The 27,402-nt window shown below is 38.0% G+C and overlaps 3 protein-coding genes across 3 annotated transcripts; all 3 read right to left on the reverse strand.

Annotated features, from left to right (window-relative positions):
- Nucleotides 1-2,890: 2,890 nt before the first annotated feature.
- LOC137743195 (cation/H(+) antiporter 4-like) lies at nt 2,891-6,044 on the reverse strand. The gene is made up of 3 exons (XM_088678910.1): nt 5,805-6,044; nt 4,372-5,391; nt 2,891-4,003 (listed from the first exon to the last, which is right to left on the reverse strand). The coding sequence occupies exons 1-3, from the start codon at nt 6,042-6,044 to the stop codon at nt 2,891-2,893; spliced, it is 2,373 nt and encodes a 790-aa protein (XP_088535036.1).
- A 5,906-nt stretch (nt 6,045-11,950) lies between these two features.
- On the reverse strand, nt 11,951-13,676 carry LOC137743767 (uncharacterized). Its single transcript, XM_068483709.2, has one exon. The coding sequence runs from the start codon at nt 13,582-13,584 to the stop codon at nt 12,136-12,138; it is 1,449 nt and encodes a 482-aa protein (XP_068339810.2). The 5' UTR covers nt 13,585-13,676; the 3' UTR covers nt 11,951-12,135.
- Nucleotides 13,677-18,088: 4,412 nt separating this feature from the next.
- On the reverse strand, nt 18,089-21,333 carry LOC137743766 (putative WRKY transcription factor 26). Its single transcript, XM_068483708.2, has 5 exons — nt 20,775-21,333; nt 20,290-20,472; nt 19,531-20,099; nt 19,187-19,351; nt 18,089-18,839 (listed from the first exon to the last, which is right to left on the reverse strand). The coding sequence occupies exons 1-5, from the start codon at nt 21,108-21,110 to the stop codon at nt 18,386-18,388; spliced, it is 1,707 nt and encodes a 568-aa protein (XP_068339809.2). The 5' UTR covers nt 21,111-21,333; the 3' UTR covers nt 18,089-18,385.
- Between the last annotated feature and the right edge of the window lie 6,069 nt (nt 21,334-27,402).

Consider the following 27,402-nt stretch of genomic DNA (forward strand, 5'->3'; position numbering starts at 1 on the left):
GGATGAGAAACTCAAGCCTTATCTATTAGCTTGTTGTACCTGCCTTATTTGTTCTTCTCTATCAAGTCGCCATCTCCTCCTATCCAGTTGCCGACTTTCTCTTTATATATATTTATCTGGTTCCTAATTACCAAGGTTGTACAATTATAAACAGGGACCTCATCAAGAGCTACAAACTCCAGTAAGAAACGAGAACACAGAGAGAGAGAGAGAGAGAGAGAGAGAGGGCAGGAATGAGAAAAGGAAGAAGGGGATCATCGGATAAGATGGGTTTGCATCATGAAACAAATATGATTTCTTATTTAGTAACTTATGACGTGCAAAGTTAGGGTTAGGAAAGATGTGGTGGTGTGGAGGATATAGTTGTGTTTGAGTTTTCCCCCTTCAAAAAATGATGAGGGCAGGCTATGCGCTGCTTATATATGATGCTGATGTTAAGTCTCTTTCCTGCTGCTTTACAGGATGCTATGTGGGCTACTTTGTTATGTGAGATGAAAGGAATCATTAGTTCATCTATTAGTTGTACAAGGTTAATCTAAAGTAACCATTGTTCTGCGTGTATGTATATCTATGTAAGTAATGACAGTTTTGGTATAAAAGCTGCTGGTATCAGTTTAAGTATGTTGTTGATATACCCTTTATAAAATGTTTTGGCAAATTCTATTCAATCTATTTTTCGAAACTAATTTGTGTCTATCTATATGTATGTATATATACTTAGAACAAAACCAAGCTATTTTTTGGGTTACCAAACAGATATTTTATACTTCATATATATATATACACATACATACATACTAGTATTTGCTTACACACAAGGAGAGAGGGAGAGAGAGAATGTGAGGGAAGTGGGAGGTTTTTGTTTTCGGTTTTTTTTTTCTTTTTTCTTTTTTAATATTGGAGGTATTTTAGCATCACCTCTAGGTGAGGCTTCAATAAAAAACAGTAAAATTTGGACATATGAAATTACATTATTGCCCATCATTTTTTTTGTGTGATAGAAGACTAATTTGTCTTTTCACTCTCTTTTGGTTGACAAAGAGGGTTTTATTAGTTAGTAGAGATATATATTAAGTAAAGCTTCTGATGTGAACACTAAACCTATAAAAAAAAGAATAAATTGAATAAAAAAAACTTCCAATAATGAAACTTCATTAGAGTGCTAATAATGCATTTCTTTTAATACAAACATATATTAATACTTTCATTTAAATTAGGGAACTTTCATGAAAAGGGTTTGGGCTAAGTTTATTTTAATAAAAACCATGCTATAACTTCATTTAATTAAAAAGACTTAAATTTTAATGAAAACCCCTTAAATTTTAATAAAAATGACAAAAGAACTTGAATTTTTTATGAAAAATACATAATTTTGATATTAATTTTAAAAAAAAAATAAATAAATAATCTAACGCGCGGACCCACGCATCCTCACACAAACTGTTATGGAACTTAACGATACTATATTATTTATAAAACTTACTACACTGTTTATGAAATTTACGACACTGTTTATAAAACTTACTACACTGTTTATGAAATATACTATACTGTACTGCTTATAAAACTTAACGATACTATACTGTTTATGAAATTTAACGGTGCTAAACTGTTTAGGAAACTTAATGGTACTACACTATTTATGAAACTTAACTGTATTACATTCTTCTCTCTCCTCTTCTTGAATTTTCTTGGCATATTCTCACCTTCCGAACACATTTTATTCTTCTAATTTTCTTCGATACTCATTAAATTTTCTCTATATCATGTCAATTTCTTAACTTTCTAAAACAATTACTTAATTTTCTTCTATTGTCCGCCCATCTGCAGCCACCAAACATAAATGTTGTGCCTTACAAACACAACACTTTTAATAATAAAAGAAGTTGGGCACAATGGGGTAAGGTACAAGGAGTGCCTTAAGAACCATGCAACAGCCATAGGAGGGACTGCTTTGGATGGCTGTGGTGAATTCATGCCCAATGGAGAAGAGGGCACCATCGAAGCCTTCAAGGGCCTCAACTTCTCTACTTGCAACTGCCACACAAACTTCCACAGAAAAGAAGTTGAAGGTGAGCAGCAACAACATCTTTCCTCGTAGGATCATAATTTCCATCATACCATCAACAAGGCAGTTAGAGTTCGGAGCAGGAAATTCTTATTAAATCATGGAGGAAGAGGAGGACATCACAAGAGTTTACTAGCACTACCCCAATACCCCCACCAACACCAGATGATAATGTCTAACTACAACATGGGGATACGAATGATGGGGTCCATCCCTTCAGATCAATCTGATGAGCATGAAGATCATCATTGTCGTTGTCACGGTGGCGGATCACGTATTGACATATGTGTACAGAAATCGCAGGCTTTGTTGATCTTCAACTTCATTTGCTTGAATCAATAGGACTTTGAGGTCTGTTTGGATGTTTGGAAATTGGAGATTGTAACAGAGTTGAATTCTAAGAGATTTGAAGATAGATCGACCTTTGATTGGAAAAAGACTACCAACTGACGGTTTGAAAAAATTCTTCCTCATATTGTTCTTCTCAGTAAATGGTGGATCACGTATTGACAAAGGTGCAGGGCTTGCACGCCCTTTTGTTAGATTTTTTTTTTTTTTATCTTTTTTCTTTCTTTTGTCCTTAACATTAAATAAAGTTAGTGGGTGGTTTTTTTGGTTAAAACTCAAAAGTTTTGAAGCTCTTTTAATTAGTTTTCCTTTCAAATTAAGACTAGAAAATTTCAATTTGAGTGCATAGGAAAAGCACATTGATCTAGTCAATTTGGCTAAATCTAGACTTCCAATTATGAATAATGCATTTGGACATATATAAGTGCATAACTTTGTACATAACTCTTCCTCTTGGCCAACAAGGGGAAGGCGTTATGTCATCATCCTTTGTTGCTGCATCACCAGAATTGAAGCTCTACAATTGATGTCCGGTGATGCAAGCAAGTCCCCTAGAGTCCCTAGCTCCGGAAATTCACTCCATTCCGAAAGCCCTGCCGTCTGCTGGGACTGCACCATATGCCTTCTCCCAACTATAATTAGGTCAAACTCATCCACCATAGACCGAAGCACTAAAGCCGTCTGAGGCCCATCTTTCACAACCTCCTCCAAGTATATCACAAAACCCTCACCCACATCGTTATATCTAAAGCCCTTCATTTCCTCGGTATCAAGTACACTATCCCAATCCGTACAAGCTACAGAGTTTGCGGCAACAAGTCGGATCACCGTTAGGCTTATTGTGGAGTCGTTTGCCATTCTTTTGGCAAATGACAATGCTTCCCTATCGTCTTTCCCTCCCAAGAAGATTATAGCCACGGAGAAGGATGACTCGGGTGCAACAATGGAGGTGGACTGTCCCAAATGGCCGCGGTCTACAAGGATTCCAACCGAACATGGGGCTCTTTCTAAGACACTGCAATTCAGGTTCCTTACGCTATTGTCTTCTGATTCCACTGACCCGTCCATTGACCATCTTCGGTGAAATGGGAGCACAATTAGTGAACAAAGTTTGTCCAATGCTAGGGTGCATATGTCTTCATGCATGTATTTTGGTGGAGAGATTGCTGTGAAGATGCTTAAAGATACAGCACCAAGATTTTCTCTAAGAAAGTGATTGAAGTAAAGAATGACATTGTCCGAGTATGAAGTATTGGAAGTAGATTTTTTCTGCATTTGGTGGGAGATAAAAATAGGAGAGGCTCTGCCCACTAATTCAATGAGATGAAGAACATAAACAGCAATCGGGTTGTCTCTAGATGGACATGCTGCATCAAGTAGATTGATGAGTGCAGGCATGTTAGCTGACCTATGAATGCAAGCAAGTATTCTGAGCTCAGAATTGGGTTTCAAATGCATCATATTCCTTCTCTGGTAGCCAGCGTATTTTCTTGAAGGATCATACAAGAAATTCACCAGGATGGGCATAAGAGTTGCAGTCATGATGACGCTAGTCATCGCCAAAGCAAATGCTGATTCGCTGATGTCCTGCACAAGAAGAAAAAGATTTTGAGACAATTGTTCACAAATAATATATATATATATATATATATATATATATAGAGAGAGAGAGAGAGAGAGAGAGAGAGAGAGAGAGAGAGAGAGAGAGAGAGAGAGAAGCATCGGAGTCGCATATATTTTCTTACCGCATTAGTTCATCACATGAAATGATGAATAAGTTCATTTCATTTGGCACTCATCACATCAATTATCGTGTCTAGTTATTAACAGATACAACAATTAAATGTCACAATATCATGTGGTTAGCTAATGTGATTAGAAAATATGTCCCTCCAGCATTACTTTTAACTTAGAGACAAAAGGGTTCTGGGTACGGAAAGAGACGGACTACGTACCTGACTGTCTCTGAAGTCGGTATAGGAGGCAAGGTTGACAATGCCTTTGCAGGACAAAATGAAAGCAATTGATAAGGCATCAACGAAGGGCATTTTGCAGTACAAGGGAACAGTCAGACTGGCAATGAATTTGGTCACGAGAGCGACGAGCATGAGGATTCCATTGATTTGTGCAAATTGGTCAGTTAAGAAATGTTCAAGGGACCAAAAATTTGTCCTCATAGCACTTGTAGTCACAAAGATGGGAAGCATCATATCAGAAACGAACATGTTGAGCTTTTCTTCAATAGCTGATCCCAATGGTGGTCCGGCTGGAACAGCCAAACCAAATATAAAAGGGCCGAAATAAAAACCCTGACCATAAAGATGCGAAAACAGGCCGGATAGGAGCACAAGGATGATGGTCATATTGACATAGCCTTTCTTGACAGGCCTATTTTCCGGGGTCTGCCTGATCATCCACAACATTATTGGTCGAATTATGATAATAACAATGGTAACATAGCCAACGGCTATTGCTATGGCTGTTATCATGTCCCTTGGTTCAATAGACACTTTTCCAATTCTAGCAACTTGCCCCATAAATTGAAGGAACACACTGATCATGTCACCGACTAATGCAGCAGACATGCCTAATCGACCAATCTCCGAATTCAGAATTTTCAGCTCCTCAAGAAGGCAAGCCACAACCGGAAATGGAGTAATTGAATGTAACTGAGTTACGAATGGAAGTTCGAACTGTTCGTGACGGGTTAGGCTGAAGATTTTAGCGTTGAGCGTGGCTTGGACAGCCATACTGACTAGCAAAGGCGCCACGACGCATGCAACACCAGTGCACAAGCCTTTTTTTCCTGTCCTTTTTATCATTCCCAAATCCATTTTCACTCCAACTAGAAACATAAAGAGCCCATAACCCAACTCAGCCAGAAGACCAAGTGATTCTTGGCTGTTTACATTAAACAAGAAGTTCTTGAAGAAATTGTAGTGCCCAAGGAGTGTGGGGCTGAGGATTATGCCGGTCTATATCACAATAAATCATTTTAGGGGATCAGTAACAATTCAAGTAATCTTCGAAGCACTAACTCTTCCCATATATTAGAGCACAAAAAATAATTAAAACACGGGAATATTCTCTTGCCACACCATATGGCTTGGATTGTGAATCTGAATTAATAATATCTTAAATTTGTTTGATTGTGTGATCAAGATTCACAGTCTGTCAACAAAAATATCTGTAGATGTGGAATGCCAAATGATCATTGGCTTAATACATGATACATGCCAGAAGAGTAAAGCCATATGTATGTGCATTGCTATGCATTCTCACATATACGTGGAATGCCGACTTTTATGATAGATTAATCAACAATACGTTCAGTAAATGTGATATAAATGGTTGTATCAAAATAACAGAGTGGGAAAGAAGCACTTACTATAATTTGACAGCTGAATCTTGGAACTCCAAAATAGCGAAAAACGTAATAGAAGGCTTGGGTGATGATAAAAATTAAAATCATCTGTATCTCCAGATTTGGAAGGGTATACATCTGATGATCCCTATCTGTGTAGTTTCCCGAGTACAGGCCTGGCGAATGAACGTTAGGAGGGAACTCAGTACACTCAGTAACTCTCGTTTCCGAACTGGTTAGGTTGGTCGCCGTATGAGTCGCCATGGTTTCGTGCCCTGAAGCCTCCCTTGTGTTCTCTCTTTTTTTATCAGAAAGGCAAAGGAAGGAATGTAAGTTTGGCCTTCGCTTCTGCAAAGTTCAAGATAGATAATATTGTTATATAATACTAGGGATATGTAACAGTAATGCAGCCAATATTAACCTTCCAGCATAGACTCTGAATGTCTAGAAGCCAAAGTTGTTTAAATTCCAAGCGATTGAATGGACAGATGAATAGAAGATCGAATTCCAAGGCAACCAAAGTCAGTTATATGCAGGCTTGGTATAGGGTTTATTCGCAAGTTAGTTAATAATAATAAAAACGTCCATTAGTGGTGAATATGGTGTGGTTAAGTAGTTGATAATTTGTGGGTTTTGTTTTTATTTTATTTTTATATTTATATTTTGTGGGGCTTTGATAAGATTGAATCTGTGACGTCGGATTCTTCATCAAGGTTGTTAATATGTTAGTTTGACTGGCATTGAGTTTTCTGTAGAAAGTGGGTTATACAGAATGAATGAGTTGGCTAAGAAAGATCATCATCTCAGAAAAGAAGCATATTTCGGAACCCGCTGTTGCTGTGGAAGTCAGACTTGTGATCAGGGAGAAGATGAATGCCTCTATAAGTCTTTCCAACCTCTGGAAATGGTTGATAACTGTGGCTTGCCACCAGTTGTCCCCCTTTTTTTTTAGGGTTAAAAGAAGCATATTTCTAGAATTATATAAGAGATACTTCGTAAAACCATATAAAACCTTATTTCGTGTGAGAGTTGAGAAAAGATTGACTATGCAAATAACATCTTTGACTTTGTTATGTTCATGAAAATTGAAACTGGGTGACATGTTAATTTGTTTTTCAGTTTCTTAATTTTAAAATTAATAAAATTTTGGTGGAAATAATATGATATATTTGAAAATTACTTTATCAACGAAACTTAAAAGATAACATCACAAAAACATGATACTTCAAGAACAACCTAGTTTTTCAAATTGAAACCTTAAATCCGAAATGAAGAACTGAATTAATAAATGTGCTTTGGCATAATTTAGATATGTCGTTTTCATTGTGTTCATGAACTAATCCATGCATGGGATTGTTTCTCACATCAGCACTTATATTTAAGATTAATTCGACATAGGACATGAGCAATATATATATATATATATATATATATATATATATATATATATATATATTGGCTCTAGAACATAAAGATTTTCTGTTTATAAGTGAACCGCATTTGATTCTAAGGGCATTAAGTACAAATCGAAAGTGAAATTCATCTGAAACCCTAATGGAAAATCTGCAGTGGCTAAAATTTCTCCGATACCTTCAAGCTCGCTCCATCCATATTCTGCATTAGTCGTAATGTAAGTGGTGATTCTTGATCATCGTACCAACCCAGCATCACAAAATCAGAACTATCCTCCATCCAGCCGTTGATCTGCGTCCTTTCAGACCCATCTGTCACGGTCTCCTCTCGGTAGTAGTTCTCCCTGCTCATTGCTGCATTAGACCCATACTCGTGCATCAATTCGTTTTTGAGAGAACTCTTCCGCTTTTCTTTCTGGATTTTTTCGTGCTTGAATCGAACCAATGTGAAGCTAATGTGCATGACGCTCAGGCATGCTCCTTCCATTTGGCAAGCGCTTCCACATTAATAATCCACTCTGCCAAAGAAGAGTATGTAGAGCAATTTCAGTAAATTACTTTCTTGTGAAGAGTTGTTACCGCCTAATTGGTGGCGCTGATCCAAGTATTGGACGACGAGGAACAATTGCAATGCTGCAAGAGAACTCTCTTGGTGGTGCTGCTCGTATCTAGTATTGAACAGGGCTATTGAAGCCTTGCAGTCATTTATGAATGACGGAAGTGCTCCCAACTTTACCATGTAATTTACTTTATTTTCAGGTCGGGATGGGGAACAAGAGAAGCTACTGCATGTCTAGTGAGATCGGTTAAATGTAGAACAAATATCAAAATGGCGCTGAGCTTTGCGGAGTTAGAGTCTTCAAGGAGATTTATGATGGTTGGGGCATGTTCTCCGTGGTGGATGCAGACCATAATTCCGAGGCTGTTGTTGCTACAGTGGAGAGTGGTCCTCAGGTTGGCTGCATACCTCCTTGATTGATCGGAAAGGTACCTTACCGTATGTCTTGCAATTCCAGTTATAATCAGCATTGTAATTAGTATAGAAGGGAAGAAGAAATTTCATCAATGGTCTCTGTAAGATTGAATAAGAAAAAGTCCACAAACACTGCCAATGGGACGAAACGAATGTACATAAACTTCAGGTAGTATTATAGAAAGCAGGACAAGGCCCTACAATAAAGCGTCAAATGAAGCTTGTTGCCCAAGAAACTGGCTGCAGGATGCACACCGACGGACATTAGCAAGAACTACAATGAAATTAAACTCCTCCAACTGTTGCCCTTCTGGAATTTTTCTGATTAACCATAGTTTGAACGGCTTCGAAATTAAAACAACAGTGATGAAAAAGGAAACAATCCAAAACATAGATGACAATAAGATCAAAGTGATGTGTGCATGTACCTAGTGTTGTCAAAGTCGCAGGTAAAAACACGCAGTTCAAATCACTGAACATCGAGGTGTAGATGGCCAAGCGTCCCCATTCTGAATGGAGAATGTTTGAATCAGCAAGGAGACAACAATAGGAGAGGAAGAAAGGGAATTCAATGTCACAACTGCTAGAAGGCAATTTTTTAATGTATGGTCCAAAGGCGTTAGGCAACGCATGGTAAAGTAGATCAAGCCTCCATTAAAAAAGCGGGCGCCGGGGGGTGGGGCCCCGGGGGGGTGGGGGGGGGGGGGGGGTGGGGGGGGGGTGCGCGCGGTGCGTGGTGGTGTTGTGGTGTGGTGTGTGTGTGTGTGGGGGGGGGGGGGGGGAGGGGTGTGGTTGTGTTGTTGAAGAAGGCTTTAAGAGTGAACAAAATGGAGTAAAGGGAGAGGAAGGAGGGCTGCTGCCCAGGGGAAAGGGTGGGGAGTGGAGGGGTTAGGACGGGAAAGAGAAAATGCAAATTAGACGCTGGTCAAGGGGAGGAAGGTTAGGCCATCTCCAATCGAGGGCTCGTTTTAGCCCTATAACCCTCCAAGAAATTAATATTTTAATGAACCATCTCCAACCGAGTGGCAAAAGGGCTATAGGCTAAACATAGCCCTGTGACAAAAAACCATCTTCAACCAAAGGGGCCAAAGGGCGATAGGCTAAACATAATTTATTATTTTAAAAAACTACAACAACTTAAAATTAAAGTCTATAATCATCATCATCCGCCATTGAAGGATTATAGTTGGATGTAAACAACTCACGTTGGGCCATAATTTCTCTCTTTTTCCTATCAAAATAGACCTTACTCATTGGAGTGTAATCCGAAGTATTCCTTTGCATATTCCTATCATCCATCTCTTCTTGAATTTGTTTTGCCCGTTCTTCGTGCCTACAATTCCTTTCTTCTCCGGCAAAGGCATTTTGTTCCGCCATTAATCGTAATGAGGTCATCATTTCCTGTTGAAAGATGTAATCATCCTTTGCCTTCCCCTTTTCCTTCAATTTTCAAGCCTTGTTTCATCCCATAGCCCTAGGTATGGAACCTTCACCCAAAGACGGATTTTCTACCCTAGTTTCTTGAATGGTAGGAGATTCATCTTCATCCCCAACAACTAGCGTAGGAGCAACTCTTTCTTGAGGTGGATTTTCAAATAACACCCACCCTTTACAAATTTCCCAACAACCGTAATGATTAAAGGGTTTCGAATTGTCTTCCATATATAATTCCTCCGCCAAGCGTACCTAGAAAATATAATTACAAAAATTAAAGAAAATTAATTTATGAAATTAAATGTAATATAATTGAATATTTAAAATAACTTGTGAAAACATTTTGTCACATCCCAGCTCGGGCGGGACCACTTCCCAGGCCCGCTCCACCACCGTAGCACGATATTGTCTGCTTTGGGCTTACCATTCCCTCACGGTTTTGTTTTTGGGAACTCACGAGCAACTTCCCAGTGGGTCACCCATCATGGGATTGCTCAAGCCTCCTTCTCGCTTAACTTTGGAGTTCCCATGGAACTCGAAGCCAGTGAGCTCCCAAAAGGCCTCGCGCTAGGTAGGGATGGGAATATACATTTAAGGATCACTCCCCTGGGTGATGTGGGATGTCACAATCCACCTCCCTTAGGGGCCCGACGTCCTCGTCGGCACACCACGACCAGGGTTAGGCTCTGATACCAAATTGTCACATCCCGGCCCGGGGCGGATCACTTCCCAGGCCCGCTCCACCACCGTAGCACGATATTGTCCGCTTTAGGCTTACCATTCCCTCACGGTTTTGTTTTTTGGAACTCACGAGCAACTTCCCAGTGGGTCACCCATCATGGGATTGCTCAAGCATCATTCTCGCTTAACTTCAGAGTTCTCATGGAACTCGAAGCCAGTGAGCTCCCAAAAGGCCTCGCGCTAGGTAGGGATGGGAATATACTCCCCTGGGTGATGTGGGATGTCACACATTTGCTTCGTCGTAGTAATTGGCTCCGCTTTCATATCTGCTTTTGGCCTTTAACACTGCTTGATGCCATATATTCAAACTTGGATGAAGATTTTTTTTTCCATCCTGAAGAACAATTATCGTGGTTTCGGGAATTCGGTGGAGTGGTGCCTTCGTAGAACTCATAGTACTTTTTGGACGTACGAGTCCAAACACCTTCACTTGTTTGAGAACTCCCCGTCACACTATCTTCGAAGACCCATCTATAAGCCTTGCAAAGAGCTTCATCTTCTTTTCTGGTCCAAACCCTACCTTTCAATGCAAATCTGGCCATTTGAAAATTATTGAAGAAATTGAGGCAAAGATTGTTGGAAGAGGTAAGAAATGATGTAGGAGAGAAATGGTGTAAGATATTATGGAATGGTGAAAATAATGTGAGAAATGGTGTAGGAAAGGCTTAGGTATTTAGGGAAAAAAAAGGATTTTTTTAATATTTTATTTTAAAAAAAAATTTGTCTAGGAAAAAAAAATTCAAATCCAACGGTCGGTGACCTGACGTCATCTAGCTGTTGGATTCAAAAATTGGGCCGGCCCGGGGCTAGCTGGCTGGCTCATTTGGGCTGGATCAATTAGAGATGGCCTTACAAAGAAATAGGAAGTCGGGGTGGGTCCGGGTTAAATTATAGAGGGAAAGGTGGTGATTCGAAACGTAAAAGATAGTACGGTTGAGACGGCCACTACCGACCCCAAGACGGGAGCAAGGGGTTTGCGACAACAGTGCCAGATTTAGGGTTTGGGTGGCTACTGGGCACTGAGAGGATAAGGGTAGCAGGCATGTAGATATTTACTACAACAGGATGAATATCTTTTCCTCATGAGTAACTTTCAACTTGGACAAAATATGGAAGTTCCCATCCATGTATTTCTTCAAAATGCCTATAGTTCGAGTGAAACTTCGCCTTGGTTTGTAATTCTTTAATTTGATCAATTTATACTCTAATACTTACACCATTATAGAACATCATTTAACCTCAAATCACCATGAATCCGAGGAGAAATTGTGTAAAGAAGGTTGCGATGAAGTTTCCGAGGGCAAGAGCTGTAACACAGTTTCTCCTCAAAACAAGGCTGCAAGTAAGAGATGGTAGATATGGGAGCGCGCAATAGCTGAATATAAATCCCGGAGCAATCCTAAGAGCTGATGAAACGGCACAAAATGATCACTTTTCATACAATTTATGGACTATTTTGGTAAGTTTAGGCTAGTTATTTTTTCTGTTCAACGTGTCATCATATCTAACTCTCTGAAGTACACGAATCTGTTTTCATCTTACATCGCGTAAGCATTACATTTCGTAATAACAACAAATGTAGAGTGTAAACAAGAACTCAAGACACCAAATCAGGGGAAAAGAACGAACAATTTCATACTTTTCATTTGAACATATAAACTAATAAAAGAATCGAAAACAATGAAACAAGAATCCGACCTAGCAAGAGTCACTACAAAGGATAACCAACCATCTAACAGAGAGAATTCTAAATTTCTAACTAACAAGTATGTTTCCTATAAGACTACAAGTGCATTCATATCACCACCTTAGTGAAAAGCTCCAAGCACTGCCCGTATGTCTTCTTAAACTTTGGGCTCCTCTGACCCGGACAGCATTTCTGCCACCTATTGTAATGACATTCGAGAAAAATCTCGTCGATCAAACATATAGCTCCACTCTCGATCAACTTAGGTATCAAATGGAACTCAGCCCCCTCCACATCCATCTTCACCACCACAAAATCCCTCTCCGAAACCACGCTTTTCAACCACTCCGCGAAATCAAACCCTTCGATCTTATCCACATTGTCCCCGTAGTTTGAAGAGGGCCTCACTGACTGAACCCTCCCCATTCCCCTGCATTTCTCCACAATTTTCTTACCCGGATCCCTAGTGATCTCGAAGAACAAGGTCTCATTTCTCACCCACGCTGCGTAAGGCAAGAGCGTAACGCATTTTTTGTTTCGGTACTCCTTGTGAAAAGTCTTATCCGCCTCGATTGCATAGATTTTGAAACTCTTGTTCTGTTTCGGGTACGTTTTCTCAAACCAGCTCCCAATACTAGATCCATAATTCCGAGCACCGACGTCGACGTAGACGTACCTCTGCTTGTAGCTAACATCCGCCATTGAAGTTAAGTACTTTACCTTCTTCAAGTTCCTCTTGAGTGCAATCCAAGGCTTCTTTGGCTCTTCCTCTATCAAAGCCTCTGCCTCTCTGATAATTTCACGTTTATACCCCGGAACAGAGCACTTATTCCCCAAATTGCCACTTTGCAATCGGTTCTCCTTCTTCATCACGATTTCCCGAACCGGCGTCGTATCAAGGCCGTCCATGTCGCGGGACCGGACGAGTCTGCAGCAACTGAACAATTCAAGAAAAGAATTGAATCCGTACGAATCTTTGGCCGCAATGTGGGCGACGAAGAACCCGCCCGGTTTCAGGGTCCGACATACCTCGTCTGAGAATTCCGCGGGTCGACCAGACGGGTTCAGACGCGAGAACTCAAAATCGAAAGATGATTCACCAAAAGGGTGGCGGCGGTTTGAGGCAGAGACGATCAAGGGCGGAGAAGCGGTCTCGGAGACTCCAATTGAGTTAACGACGCCGTTTTCTTGGAGCGCAAGGACGTCCTCGCCGGCCAGGGATTCGACGCAGAGGGCTTTCGAATTGGGCAAGAGGAATCCCTCGGCGATCAGGTCTTGGAAAATCGCCGAGTAGTAATCGACTGTCCTGCGCCACTTCTTGGTGGTCCAGAGCTCGGGGACACGTGGCCGACCGGAGCCCCGGACAAATAATGTTTCCCCGCCGCCTCGAAATTTGAGGTTGTCGTGGAAGAAGCACAAGTCGTTGTTGTACCGGCAGGATTCGCCGGCGAGCGTGATGAGGCAGGCGAATCGGACGGCGAGGACTAGGATTCCAAACGTGAGGAGGCGTACAAGTATGTTCCGTAGAGTGGCGGGTTTCGGTACGGGCGGCTCCATGGAGGAATTTTACGCCGACGAATCAAAGAAATCAAGAGTCAAGATTTTGAAGACGGTGTTGTTTTTAGGATTTTGAGGAGGTGAAGGAGGAAGGTTTTGAAAACAGAGGGAAAGGCAATTTGGGAAACTAACGATGCTGTACACGTGGCGAGTTAGTATTGGGCGGTGTTTGATAATGAGTCGGTGGGAGTTGTTATAGCCGTTATATTTGGTTAGGGTTTTTGCCGCTTTCTTTTGACGCCGAGTAAAAGTAATATGTTGTGACATTCGAGGTTTGAACTAACTCAGCCAATATACCTTACTGACATTGACTTCTAGATGTGTTAAGCTTCCCCTTATGTCTGGCTTCTCAACTTCTACTTTAGGGTTTTGGTTACATTAATTCCTTGGAGTGTTATATATATTTATACTGGCCAGCAGTGAATAGTGTTTTTTAGATTTTTCGTGTCTGATTTGGGCTCGTGATATCTTTCCGGAAGAGAACGACTTTCTAGGTTTTTAGTGTTCGATTTGCGTCCACGCTATCTTTCCAGAAGAGAACGACAAGATGAATTGGACACGTTATTTTGTCTACAACATAAGATGGATTTTAGTGTTTTAACGACACTTGAAGGGTTTAAATTAACATTTAAGTTTAAAGGAGTTTTTGTAACTTCCCGTTTTGTTACCTTTTTGCATCTAGGGTTTTTCCTAAAGACTATATCAACGACTTTAGGGTTGTATTTTCAATCATCTTTCATATTATTAGTCAAAATTGAGAGCTCTAGTAAACCAGAACCTATCAAGGGTGACCATTCAAGATCCTTTTTTATTCCTGACTTTTGTTATGTCAAACGCTCGGGGAAATCTTGCATGTGAGACAATGATAGTATCAATTTCGGTGTCTAAATTTCAGTTGCAAGCAAACATTCTCATGTAACATGTAGAGCAATGCAAAGGACATTGATCAACCACGTGAAGATAATTACTAGTTGTTAAGACAAATGAATCATGCAATATGCATCAACGACTGATAATTACTCTGCACACATGTTTAAGTCTTCACGCCAATCACCACTACATGATCACCTCCACTAAATCTTAATCATTTGTGATCTTCATCTCCCTCCAAAACATTGATAATCACTTGTATATTAAAAAATTGCACTACTTCCAATGCTACAACATTAGATTATTAATAAACTCATGTAACCATTTCGATTTTCTGGAATATCTTTGTTCCTCTCTGTCCAACATCTTCACCTACAAGTAATACCAACTTGTCTGCTGGTTTCCACTTGCGATGCGTGCCAAAAATGGAACAACATTTAACAATAGCCCACACTCCTATATATATCGTACACGTAAACAACAAACTCATCAGATACGTGAGCTGCTTCTACTCTTAACTGGTTTATGAAACCCTAAAAAGAACCCTAAATTTTGGCGCCATTTACAACTCACAAACCGACAAGTTGACAATCGTAGCATATCTTTGAAAACCGGGTTCATCAATAGATAAAGAGGATGAGAGAGCAATTAAAAAGGGAACAAAGAGCCGTAACAATAATTAAGAGCTAATATAAAAATGGATTGAGGAACACAACCTATAATATTAGAAGAAACTTTTCATTATGCACTTTGGATGACAAGTCACGTATTATTATATAAATGGTAGAAAATTTTTTATTTCAAGTTAGTAATTTTTTGTAACACATATTGCATGCAGTGAAAATTTACTCTAATATTAGATGAGAGTATTTTTACTCACAACTCTCAAACAGCGATAGTATTTACCATCCTATTTATCATCATATAATGAATTTAAATTTTAAAATTTGTATATCTATTATACAATCTTAAAATTTAAATTTATCTAACAATATAAAATAGGGAACTTTAACGAAAAGCTCGCGGTACTGTTCACTTTAACGAAAAACCACATTTTTAAACTAAAAAGTCAATCCTGGTATTATTTATTTTACCCTTTATTTTGTTTTTATCGTTAAAACTCAAAGTTTTTAAACATTTTTCATTAGTTTTCCTTATAAAATAGTATGATTAATTCACTGTGAGTACTGAGAAAAATATTTCATATTAGATAAACTTTTTGCTTGGTCGGTCGGTGGACGGTGGGTATGTGAACACTGAGCAGGCCTCAGCATCCCATTGGGTGTGTGGACGCACCGTGTGGCTAACGCAAGTGTCCTGCTCTTATCGCACCCACTCACCAAGAATCATTTTTTATTTATTTGTTGAGGAATTACTAATTTTCCACTCAAACTTTTGGTTTCCCCACTTTGGTTTCTAATTTTTTTTTTTTGGTCCCAAATTAGTCCTTGGGTTTCCTAAAGTGTGCTTAATGAGGATGATGCTAGCAGTGGCTTTCTAGAACATGTATATAAACTAGGAGCAGAGCAGACATACATGAATCAATATGGTGTGAGATTACTGAAGTTGCTTATCGTGTTCACTTGAATAACCAACCAAGTATCATTTCATTTATGACCGCACTCTATTTTTTAATTTTTTTTAGTTTTTAATTTTTTAATTTTTTTGTTAAATTTTTTTTTATTTTTTTTAATTTTTTAATTTTTATCATTAAGACAACTTTCATCAAAATAAAAACTAGTACAAGGCCTAAAAAGAACCGAGTAAACAACTATAGAGAAAGTAAAAGGCCTAAGCAAAATGGGAGCAGCAATCCAAGATACAACGGGAAGGCCCACACAAATTTAGGCCCGAAGGCCGCAGATAACATTTAATAAAAACCCTAATCTCCAACAACAAAGGCCACATCACAGTCGCCGTCACATCCTTGAAGGAAACCAAACCCGAATTGAGAAAGTAGACACTAGATCCAATTCCCTTCACGAACCCTTGTAGATATATACAAAGAAAGTAACATATGGGAAGAAGGTGAGGCTAAGGGGTATGTAAAATACCCAACACTTGGCCTCGATGGGGATCTAGCATGCCGATTGGGGTAGAGGAAGTGAATGAGGGAAGTGGATTTGATATCCAATTTCTTATTGAAGCTCGCGATCTGACCACATGATGGGAGCTGATAAGGGAGGAAGGGAAATTAAAAGACAGAAAACAATAAAAGTAGGCGAAAAACACCAGATAAGGGGCATGAAGCACATGATAGTTGAGACTCGGCTCAAGGTAAACTAAGATTAAACTCAGAGAAGAATCGAGAATTTAAAAGGTAGGGAGAAAAGTGGAAGAGGTGAAGAAAGAGGAGAACGAAGGTAGGGAAGGGGGGATAAGCAGAGGAGATGAGAGGGGAGGAAAAGGGGGAAGGGCCAAAGGAAAGAGAACCTAAGAAAACTCAAGAGGAAATAGAGAAACATAGAGAGGAAGAGAAGGAAGGGAGGATGGATGAATGCCTCCGGCACCCAAGCCAAAGGCTAGGGTCGACGGCGAAGTTGCTGGGAAAGTCTTTCATAGAGAGAATTTTAGAGAGAGAAAAATGGAGACTAGATTGTTTGAATATGTTTTTTTTTATGACAGCTCTCATTTAAAATAAGTAAATATGCAACTAATTAAGTTAAGAGTCGTATGTTATCTTCTTATTGTTTTTTACCACAAGCAAGACCATTACTGATTATTCTAAGCTAACACAAAAGAGATGGGAAAACTTGTACCCGGAACTCAATAGGTTGAAAAAGAAAACTCTGACCACTAGGACAATCATTTGTTTTTAATAAACACACTCCAAAGCTATTTAGTATTAAAGTCTAGTAGTATTCATCTTTACTTATAAGTAAGAGGTCTTAGATTTGATTATACCAAAAGACGAATTTGAACCACATTATTGCTAGCCCATTGTGAGGTTAAGCCCACTTCATTCCCTTTTGTCTAGATAATATCGTTTATTAAAAAAAATAAACACACTCAAAAGAGTTTAAGGATGGAAATAAAAATGAGAGAATTTCCAAAATTCAGGGGGTTTATTTGTAATATACATTAAGTTCCAAAATGGACGAGAAAGACACTACCATACATGACCCAATACGATGAACGGGTTAATATTAGCTGGGTCCACCAAAGGGATCAACCAACCGGAATAATCCACACGTGGGAAAGCAAAAATAAAACAAATATACAAAATTGACCTTGACCAACTTGTGCACTAAGTAATGCAAATCTCAAGCTCAACATATTTGACCAATTCAAACTCAGCTTAAGATGTAACTGATGACGATTGCATATCTTACTAAAAAGCATGGCCTGTGAGATTGTGTCTCTTGCATCTGTAAACGAGCCCCACAGCTACTAGATGTTGTCGGTAAAGGATTGAGCAAGGCGTTTGTAACTTACGCGATTAAGAGAGGTTATCTTTACATCAGGATTTTTAATTTAAGTCTAATTTGAAATTTCAAGTTAACACTTGTAATTTTGCGAACTCATAAGAAGAGTGTTTATAATTTACGTGATTAAGAACGTTTATTTTTATATCGGAACTTTGAGTTTAAGTCGAACTCAGAAACTCCAAGTTAATACATTTTGCAAACTCATATGAGGAATAAAAATCCAAATTTCATTGGTATAGCATTTAACTAAATTAAACATTTGTGGGATACAAAAAATTGAGCCTCTTTAGCTGAGATAGCAAAGAAAACCCTCAAAAAAAAATGTCGTTGACGAAGTTTCTTCGAAAAAAACCCCTGTAATTTGCAGAGGAATATACACAACACAATAAACGAACAAAAAAAAGAAATGAATGGAATGAACCTGACTGTGTGTGTGATTATTTGTAATGATTTCTATTAACTTTAATCCCTTTCCCAAACTGTGAGACTTCCACAAACCCTAATCAACGCAGCAATGATTCAAAAAATGCATCATCCCTAGGCTCTTCCTTGGCTTTAGAAAACATGTTGTCACTAAGCTGTGCTTGGTTCATGTATGATCCCATGGAGTTTCCGTCGAACCCTGCGAATCCGTAAGTTCCTTGGCTCTGCAACATCTCTAGGCCGGTAAAGGGTGCTTGCCCTTCTGATGTTGTTTGCCTCAAGTTTTGAAGAGAGTTGGTATTAGCAGAATTGTTAGTGTGATGAGTTATAGGCCTCATTGCTGAAGCTACATTGTTGTTGTTGTTGTTTGGTATAGGCCTATTGGCAGCAGCATGGCTGCCGCTGCCACGAGCGGCGGGGACGTCATGGTTGTGCTTCCCTTCATAGGTTGTGATCACGGCTCTAAGATCATGAGAAGCTCTTTCAACATGCTTCCTCACTGGACATCCTGGATACGTGCACTTGTAGTAGCTCCTACAATTTTGCAAAATATAAATAAAACAAAAATAGAAAAATTAATGGAAAAAGCTTGAAAACTTTGAGTTTTAACGATAAAAATAAAATAAATGGTAAAGTGAATAGTACTAGGATTGACTTTTTAATGTAAAAATATAATTTTTCGTTAAAATGAACAATACCGAGAACTTTTCGTTAAAGTTCCAACAAAAATACATGCAATCCCATGAAAAGCAAACTTTAGAAGAATGTGTCATTTTTTTAGGAACAAAGAAACAATCCACTTTATTTGTGAGGTATTTTTACAAAATAAACTTGACTATATTAGATAGTGCAAAAAAATTATATTTCTTGAACTCTCAAACCTTGGATTTGGATTGCCTTTTACCACTTTCTGACCGTACTTCCTCCATCTGTAGCCATCATCTAAAATATCTATGTCACTAGTTGTTTGCACTACAACTCTAGGCTCTCTCACTGTTCTACCCCCAGGTGCTGAAATTCCTTCATTGTGATCAGCATCTTTTTTCCTGCATAACCATTAAAAAAGACTAATTAATCACACAAATAATAAACGCAAATTAATCAAGGCTGGTGATTTTAACGCTACTCCTGCGAGTGCACATAAAACTGTAAAATAATCAATTTGGAGCGCAGACAGTTGATAGGGGAGTACCAAAACCGGTAGCCCTTGATTAATCAAGCTTACCATTTCTTGGCATTAGGTTCATCTTCATCAAACTCCTCCCCTCCTCCTGACTTGCTCCTCTGAGAGCTCTGCTCGAAATCATCGTCCCCAATGGATATGGATGAATTCTCAGGAGTTCCAATGGAATCCATTTGTGAATTGCCATGATTAGCATAAGTTTGATCTGGGAGTTCATTGTTCGTGGCGTCTGAAGCCGGAATTGCGTGAGAATTTGATGATGATCTTCTGGTGTTCTGTGGCTTGGGATGGTTGTGATTGCCCTTGTAAACAATCTCAGTGATTTGTCCATCCAATGACCTCTCTACTTTTTTCTTAGTTGGGCAGTTAGGGTAAGTGCACTTATAATAGCTTCTTGGATTTTCACTTCCCTTCACTTGTTTTTGACCATATTTTCTCCAGTTATATCCATCGTCTGACTTCCTGCTCAAGGTCTGAGATTGGTGGTAGAAACTGCCATTCGTCGGAGTATTATTTTGGAGAGTTTGGGTGGTCATTTCAGATGGCAAGCTCTGAACAGAACCATATTCTTGCTTTGGGGGTTCTTGAGCCTGAACGTAGTTGTTCCATGCCTGCTCTTGTGTCCGAAATAAAACGTAATCAATTAGTAACTACACAATCGATCGAGTCGATAAATGATATCAAAGTTAAGCAAATTGAGCTGAAATGAGGTTTTCTGAGAGCGTCTTGTTTTTAATAAAGATCGGACGTCGTGCACAAAGACGGGCTGCTTAACAAACAACATAAAAGATTGAAACGTACAGTTTGATTTGAGGTGTTTGAAGATTGAAACATTGACGATGATGAAGAAATGGGAGGTCTTGCTTGGGTTTGGAAAGAGAAATCTGAGTAGTTCTTGCTCTCCTGTTTTACATTCTGTTGGTTGTTCTTCCAATTGAAGGCACCATGAGCTGCTAAGCTTCCAGTAGTTGGAGATGAAAGAATCTGCAAACAAATAACACAAAACAAGAAAATCCCAATTGGTAAAATCATCAAAACAAAACAATATTACAACTGACAAAACATAACCCAATAATTAAAGAGCAAAATTAACAAAACCAAAGACTTTGACTTCGGTAATGAAAAATATCACAAAAATATCTTCTTCTTAAAATTTTCTTTTTTCCTTTATCTCAATTTCCTCATGATCCCTATTGGGAAATTGCGGAACCCAAGAAAAACGAAATCTAAATTATGTAAACATAATATACACACGTGAGAATTCATACACACAAACATATACATACGTTTGAAGTGTTTAGGAGAACGGGAGAGTCAAGAAGCTCAGCCGGGCTCAACCCAGGTGGGATAGCAAAGTAGGAGGATGGAGATATGGAGGGCGGAGAAATGGGCAGTGAGGGTGGCGGTAGTGACTTGAATTTGGGTACGCCGGATCCAGTGCGCTCTGCAATTCGATCCGATAACCCACCATGACCGATATATCTTGGTGGGTTCGAGTCTTCGTTTGTACCGGAGGCTAAGAGGTCGGAAAAGGAGGTGGTCATGAATGGGTGAGTTGAGAAAGTGAAGGCTGCTGGGTGTGAGTTTGCTGAGGTTTCTAAGCTCCCTGAAGAGGAGGCCATCAAACAAGAGAGAGAAAGACAGAAGAGAGAGAGAGTGAGAGATTTTAGTTGAATAGGATAATAATATTAAGAAATTGTTGTCGAAGAAGAAGAGAAAAAGATGGTCACGTATTGCATAAGTCTCTCTCTGTTCTTTCTTCTCTTTTTTTTATTTTATTTTGGAGAGCTTTCTGAGAAACTCAGAGGAGGTTTGACCGTTGATTCCTTTTTTTTCAATTTTATTGATTACAAAATCAAAACAAAAAAACCTTTTTATTTGGAATTTTTTGTGGTCAAAGTTCGTGGGTTTGACTGGTTGGCGGCTCTAAGCTCTACTTTTTTGTTTTTTTTTTTTTAAGAAAAATCGAATCGGAAATTTAGTTTGTAAACAATTGTAAGTAGGGTGCATTTTTCCCATTGTAAGTTAAACCTAAATAATTGACATCAACCAACTAAAATACACTATCAATTATGGATGGGGCTACCTACACACTCATTTTTGTTTTTCACACAATCTTTATTAATTTTCGAGCGTTAGATTGAATAAATTTGAAAATATCAAATGCTAATATGTTTATAAATTACTATTCTTAATCTACAAGCCATGATTGGTTCAGGACGTTTACCAAAAATCAAACATGTAATGAGAAGAGTTAGTTAAGCTACATTAAGCTAATGTTTAATTAAGAGTATAAAATAATATTTGAGTCCATTAATAACTTGTATGATACTCTAAAAGGAAATGAGGGCATTTAAATTAGAACTTGAAAGTAACATGGCCTTTTGGTTCAATATAATATCAGCCGATGGATATTAAAATTAAAGAACCGACGTGATTTGAGGATTAGCACAAGTGCACAACCAATTAGTTAAGATTGTGTTTTCTTATTTATTAGATGCACCTAATATGAATTGTTTAATTTCAATTGAAAAAGGTTAAAGAGGACTATTTTCTAGTTACACGTGTGCTGTGAATTCGAATTCCCATGATTAAGTTTTACGCATATCTCTTGGTAAAATCTAATTACAATATGCATTTTCGTAATAATATCAGCAAATAACATATGGCATTTCATATACTTGACTCTTTGGGATAATATTGACTCTTAACTTTCAAAGCTATTCAAAAATTTATTTATATAGGCAAGAAAATGCATGTGATAAAAAAATATGCACAGATGCCAACGGTGGTCGCCTGAATTGATAAGAATCATTCGTTTTGCTAGACCAAGATTTAAGTTTGAGTTCCACTTCATGCAATTCTTTTTGATGGGCGACCTAAAAAAGAAAAAAAAAAAAAAAGTCTAATACCCCCTTTGTAAGTCATCAAAAAAAAGAAAAAAGAAAAAAAGTCTAATACCCCCTTTGTAAGTCATCAAAAAAATGTGTAGTATGCTTTGACCCATAAATGAGGTAGCCTTATCTACCCCATAAACTTAAAAACAAAAAATGCCAAGATTTGAGAGAAGTCCAGGCAAAAAGAATAAGGGAAGTGCGGTAGATTAATATGCTATATAGAATAGTCATGCTAGATAGATCAAATTTGTAAATAAAATGATGTGTCACTAATAAAAAATAAATACGTTAATCAACTCATAAGTAATAATCTACTAAAAAACTATGTCATTTAGTTTACAAAATTTAATTTTAAAATTTGATCTCTGCTTTACTTTTCTTTTGACTTGTTTTTTGGATAAAATTTTAGGAAAAATTAGATGCATTAATTAATTGTTGTAAATTGAGCTAGTTTATAATTATCTGTCTCACATCAGCTTTTATCTTTTAAGCTGGCATGGCAAGTGGCAAATGGTACAGCGTGCATGATATTTCCAAAACCAAAAGTCATGAATCTAGAAGATGCATGCATGACTCATATACATCTCATACCTACCGTGTTAAAGGGTATTGTCCACTGGCCATGCAATCTAGAAGCGAAGCATCTAAAATCTCTGGAAAAAGGGTGTTATGTGGGAAGGAAATACCTTAATTATAATGCACCTAGTTTATTCTCCACCTAACCCAACCGTGCATCGAATCCCAAGTGCATTTTTAACAGTTTCTATTTGACTGTTTTTTTTTCTTTTTTTTTTTTTTAAAATGAAAGTAGTCTTTGAATTCGAACTTTGTTGTTGGCTAATCTAACAAAATTTATCATTTGAAAAAAAAAAAAAACTTAACTTTTTGTTATTGTTTTTGAAAAATAAATTTACGCTTTTTAATAGCTAAAAACGTAAAATATCTTAATGTTTTAAATTTACAATCATATGTTATGTCATTTAGCGTCACATATTAGTGATATTACTTTTCACTTGTAAGAACATCTCTAATGCACAGGAAATGGAGGACCCAAATCTTACATTTTGGTCCAAATATAGGGGAAGCTTCTCCAATGCACCGGAGACTCAAAATTCATATTTGAGTTGGCTCCAAAATCTCTTCCTCATCCTCTTTGGGATGGAAGGGATTTTGTTTAGCATCTAGAGTCCGAATGACCATAGGAGCACTCGAAGACTTTGCTTTATCCTCATTAAAACTTCACAACACCTTTTGGGTGTAGTTCGATTAATGTTCTAGGATTCCATCCGAACAATGCTCGTTCTCCAGGTCGAGATAATATCAAGTTTTCCCAAGATTTTTCATCTCAAATTTTGATTTCAAGTGAACTACAATTTCCTTAAGCTCTACGGGAGTTTTGATAAGGTTCATGTCGTCGACATAAACTACAACGATCGCAAATCCGGAATGTGACTTCTTTATGAACACGCATGGGCATAATTTGTTATTCACATAACCCTGACTTGTCAAATATTCACTTAGACAGTTATACCATATCTGCCCAGATTGTTTCAATCCGTAGAGTGATCTCCTCAATCTAATAGAAAGAGTGTTCTATGGTCTAGAACTATTTGAAACAGTCAATGTAAGTCCTTCTGGAACTTTCATGTAGATTTCAGTATCCAGATCCCCATAGAGATACGCGGTTACCATGTCCATAAACTACATATTCAATTTTTCGAAAACTACTAAACTAATAAGGTAGCGGAATGTTATGACGTCCATTACGGGGGAATACGTCTTCTCGTAATCAATCACAGGGTGCTAAGAGAAGCCTTGCGCTACGAGGTGTGCTTTGTATCGCACTATTTCATTCTTCTCATTACCCTTCCTTACGAAAACCCACTTATAGCCCATTGGCTTCACATGTGGTGGAGTAGGAGCTATAGATCCAAACACCTTACGCTTCGCAAGCGAATCGAGTTCGACCTAGATTGCTTGTTTCCAGTTTGACCAATCCGTTTTATGTCAGCATTTATCAATGGAACGTGGTTCAATGTCATCGCTGAACATGATGTCAGTAGCTACTGTGTACGCAAATGCATCGTCGACGATCATCTCATTCTGATTCCAAACCTCATCCAATACTGCGTAGTGGACCGAAATCTCACGATTCTCGAGAGATCGAGTTGTCTCAACTAAGACATCACCATAATCTAGAATAACCTCATACGTTGGAACAAATGAGTAAGCGATGGTCAGATTCAGACTAGAGTCATTAGTTTGTGCCATTTTCCTCTTCCAGGGTTGTGAATCCTTTGAACTAGGGGGTCTGCCACGCTTCAGGGTAAGAGTAAATGATTGGCCAGCATGATGCTCAATGGTGATGGCAGCGGCGGTGCCGTATTAAATTCCCAGATTTGTTTTTTCGACATGTTTAAGGTTTGAAAAACCCTAAATTGCTTCTAATTTATTTATATGCTTTGACTCACAAATTCCACATAGCAAAATAATTGCGTAATGCATGAAACATATATATATTGACAAATATATGAAACATATACAATATATATATCGGAAGGAAAATATAAATATAGGGGGTTCATGCATCATAGGGAATGTTTTCATGCTTCGTGGACGTTTCAAATATCTTATTTTATTTTAAGCATACCTGATTGGCAGAAAACAAATAAAAGCCTTTGAATTTTATAGAAGAAAGCCTCCTCCTACGATCCTTCAATTCCTTAGCTTCAGACAAAAACGTGCTGATAACATGTTGTAGGCCTATTTAACTGAATTGTATTTAAGACTAGAGAGGGAGAGAGGCTGGCGTCAAGAGAGAGAGAAAAGAGATTTGATTGTGAGGTGTGTGTTGTATCACCCCATTGTGCCTTTATTTATAGTAGTAGGATAGGTTGAATCCTTACTCTTTTAGGATTACAACTCTAATAGAATATTAGCTACTAAAGGGAATATTCAAAGATAGGGCTAGGTTCAGTTCAAAATGGTTCGGTTTTTTGCCAAAACTGAAACCGAACCGAAATTTCGGTTCGGTTCATTCTTTTGGGTTTGGTTTTTTCCTGTTCGATTTCGGTTTGGTTTCCCTTTTTTTTTTTTTAAATGAAAAAAATTGAAATCTGAAATTTTAACATCTCCAACACAATCATAACATAAGCTTTCCAACTAAAATCAAAGACAATGAAAATAAAATTTTAAAGTACAACTAGAATAATCAATCAAGTCTTCCAAAGTCCGAACTTAAAATAAACATCAAAGTTTAAGTCTTCAAAAGGTCCAAATTTAAAATAAACGTCACACTTCAAGTCTTCCATACCTAAAATAAACATAACAAAGTCCAAACTTTAAAGAAATATTCCACTTAACTAAAATCATAAAGTCAAATAAACCTTCAAGGTTTCATCACTTCATGTCTTGCACACACTCTGTACATAAAGCTATACATCCAATGAGTTCATCAAATCCCTCAGCCAAATGAAACCCAACTACTAGCCTCTTGTGCTTACCTTGAATAAATATGATCCATCAAATAAGTTATGCATCTCTTTGAAATGAACTTTAACCCCAACGAATACAATAGAATGGAACTGTATTGCCTATAATTCTGAATCATTCAAAAGTTCCGTGTCATTTGAATATTATCATTCAACAAATCCCCTTCCCACCTCTGTATTCTTACCATTCAACATCACAGTAGGAAAAATATCTATTGTCCATGTGATCCACGTTTTAAATAACCACATATTTATCACCCTTTCTTTGACACATTTATATGTTGTTACGAGGTTTATATGAAAACATTAAGCTTTTGAAAAACTAAAACAAATATAAAAAAAGCGTGGATATCTTTATGCATTTGCACATATGTATATATCAAAACTACACTGCACATGAACGTAAATATCAAAGCCACAGTAGTACTACCACAAATCAGTGTTTACTAACTCCAGCACTCGAACATGTTTTGCATTCCATGCCATCTCAGCCTACTTATTTACTGATTAACTTCTACATACCTACATTCAGTGGCCTTCTAGAACTACATTTCTGTGGAAGTGCCTAACCAAAACTGACAATCTAATGTTTAACTTTCAAGAAAAATAATTACTAAAACATAAAAATCACAAACTAGATTAAACAAATCATACTGGATTACATACACCATTGAAAGAAAAATTTGTATTGTAATTCAAGAATTTGGACATCATCATATAGCTTTAAGTTACTCTAAAGTTCCATGTCATTTGAATATTATCATTCAACAAGAAAATTTCTTTAAAAGTTATTCTCATTCCTATACTCCATCAGTCTTTCTGCTCCTCATCCAACATAATCGACCTCCTTATCAACATAATATCATTTTCCTTTACTTCTCATCTCATTTTTTAAGAAAATATATTCAGCTTCTCGTCAAACCGTCTACTTCGTCCCTTTCTATGCTATATTTTTACTCTCACAAATCCCCTTCCCACCTCTGTATTCTTACCATTCAACTTCACAGTATGAAAAATATCCATTCTTACCATTTCAATCAGATTCTTCTAATTGACAATAATAGTAAGCATTACTATCATAGGAACAACAAAAACCACTTAAAATAAAAGAAAATCGCAAAACCCATGACATTGAAAAGCTGCAAAAACCCACGAAATTGAAAATAAAATCTGCAAAACCCATGAAATTGAAAAGAAAATCTGTAAAACATGAGACTAACATTGCAAAGGAAGTCGTGGGTCGAGACTCAAAACGACGAAAGGAAGTCGTGGGTCATGAATCACGGGGGTGAGAGACTGATAGTGAGACGGCGACACTTGCAAATCGGCTACATGTGAGAGACTGACCAACTAAGAGTGAGATAGGTCGCAGGTCACAGGTCATTGGGAAGGAAGAAGACGAAGACTGATTATGTTGAGAGAGGGTGCGTGGTGTGAGATCCCAAATCGCTCGGGGGAGAGGATGTGATGTGCCTTATATGTATATGTCCACCTCTTTATAGTAAAACGCGTTTTGGGTGGAAACC

Source organism: Pyrus communis, chromosome 11, assembly GCF_041283825.1.
Source record: "Pyrus communis isolate YQ-2024b chromosome 11, ASM4128382v1, whole genome shotgun sequence".
NCBI lineage: Eukaryota > Viridiplantae > Streptophyta > Magnoliopsida > Rosales > Rosaceae > Pyrus > Pyrus communis.

What these genes read in the sequence shown, in the direction of transcription:
- LOC137743767 (XM_068483709.2), bottom strand. Translation starts at nt 13,584, where the DNA reads ATGGAGCCGCCCGTACCGAAACCCGCCACTCTACGGAACATACTTGTA.
- LOC137743766 (XM_068483708.2), bottom strand. Translation starts at nt 21,110, where the DNA reads ATGGCCTCCTCTTCAGGGAGCTTAGAAACCTCAGCAAACTCACACCCA. An exon ending in CAAACACCTCAAATCAAACT is followed by an intron (nt 20,100 to 20,289) that starts GTACGTTTCAAT and finishes ACACAAGAGCAG; the next exon opens with GCATGGAACAACTACGTTCA. An exon ending in AAAGGCAATCCAAATCCAAG is followed by an intron (nt 18,840 to 19,186) that starts GTTTGAGAGTTC and finishes GCAAAATTGTAG; the next exon opens with GAGCTACTACAAGTGCACGT.
- LOC137743195 (XM_088678910.1), bottom strand. Translation starts at nt 6,044, where the DNA reads ATGGCGACTCATACGGCGACCAACCTAACCAGTTCGGAAACGAGAGTT. An exon ending in GATTCAGCTGTCAAATTATA is followed by an intron (nt 5,392 to 5,804) that starts GTAAGTGCTTCT and finishes ATTGTGATATAG; the next exon opens with ACCGGCATAATCCTCAGCCC. An exon ending in CCGACTTCAGAGACAGTCAG is followed by an intron (nt 4,004 to 4,371) that starts GTACGTAGTCCG and finishes CTTCTTGTGCAG; the next exon opens with GACATCAGCGAATCAGCATT.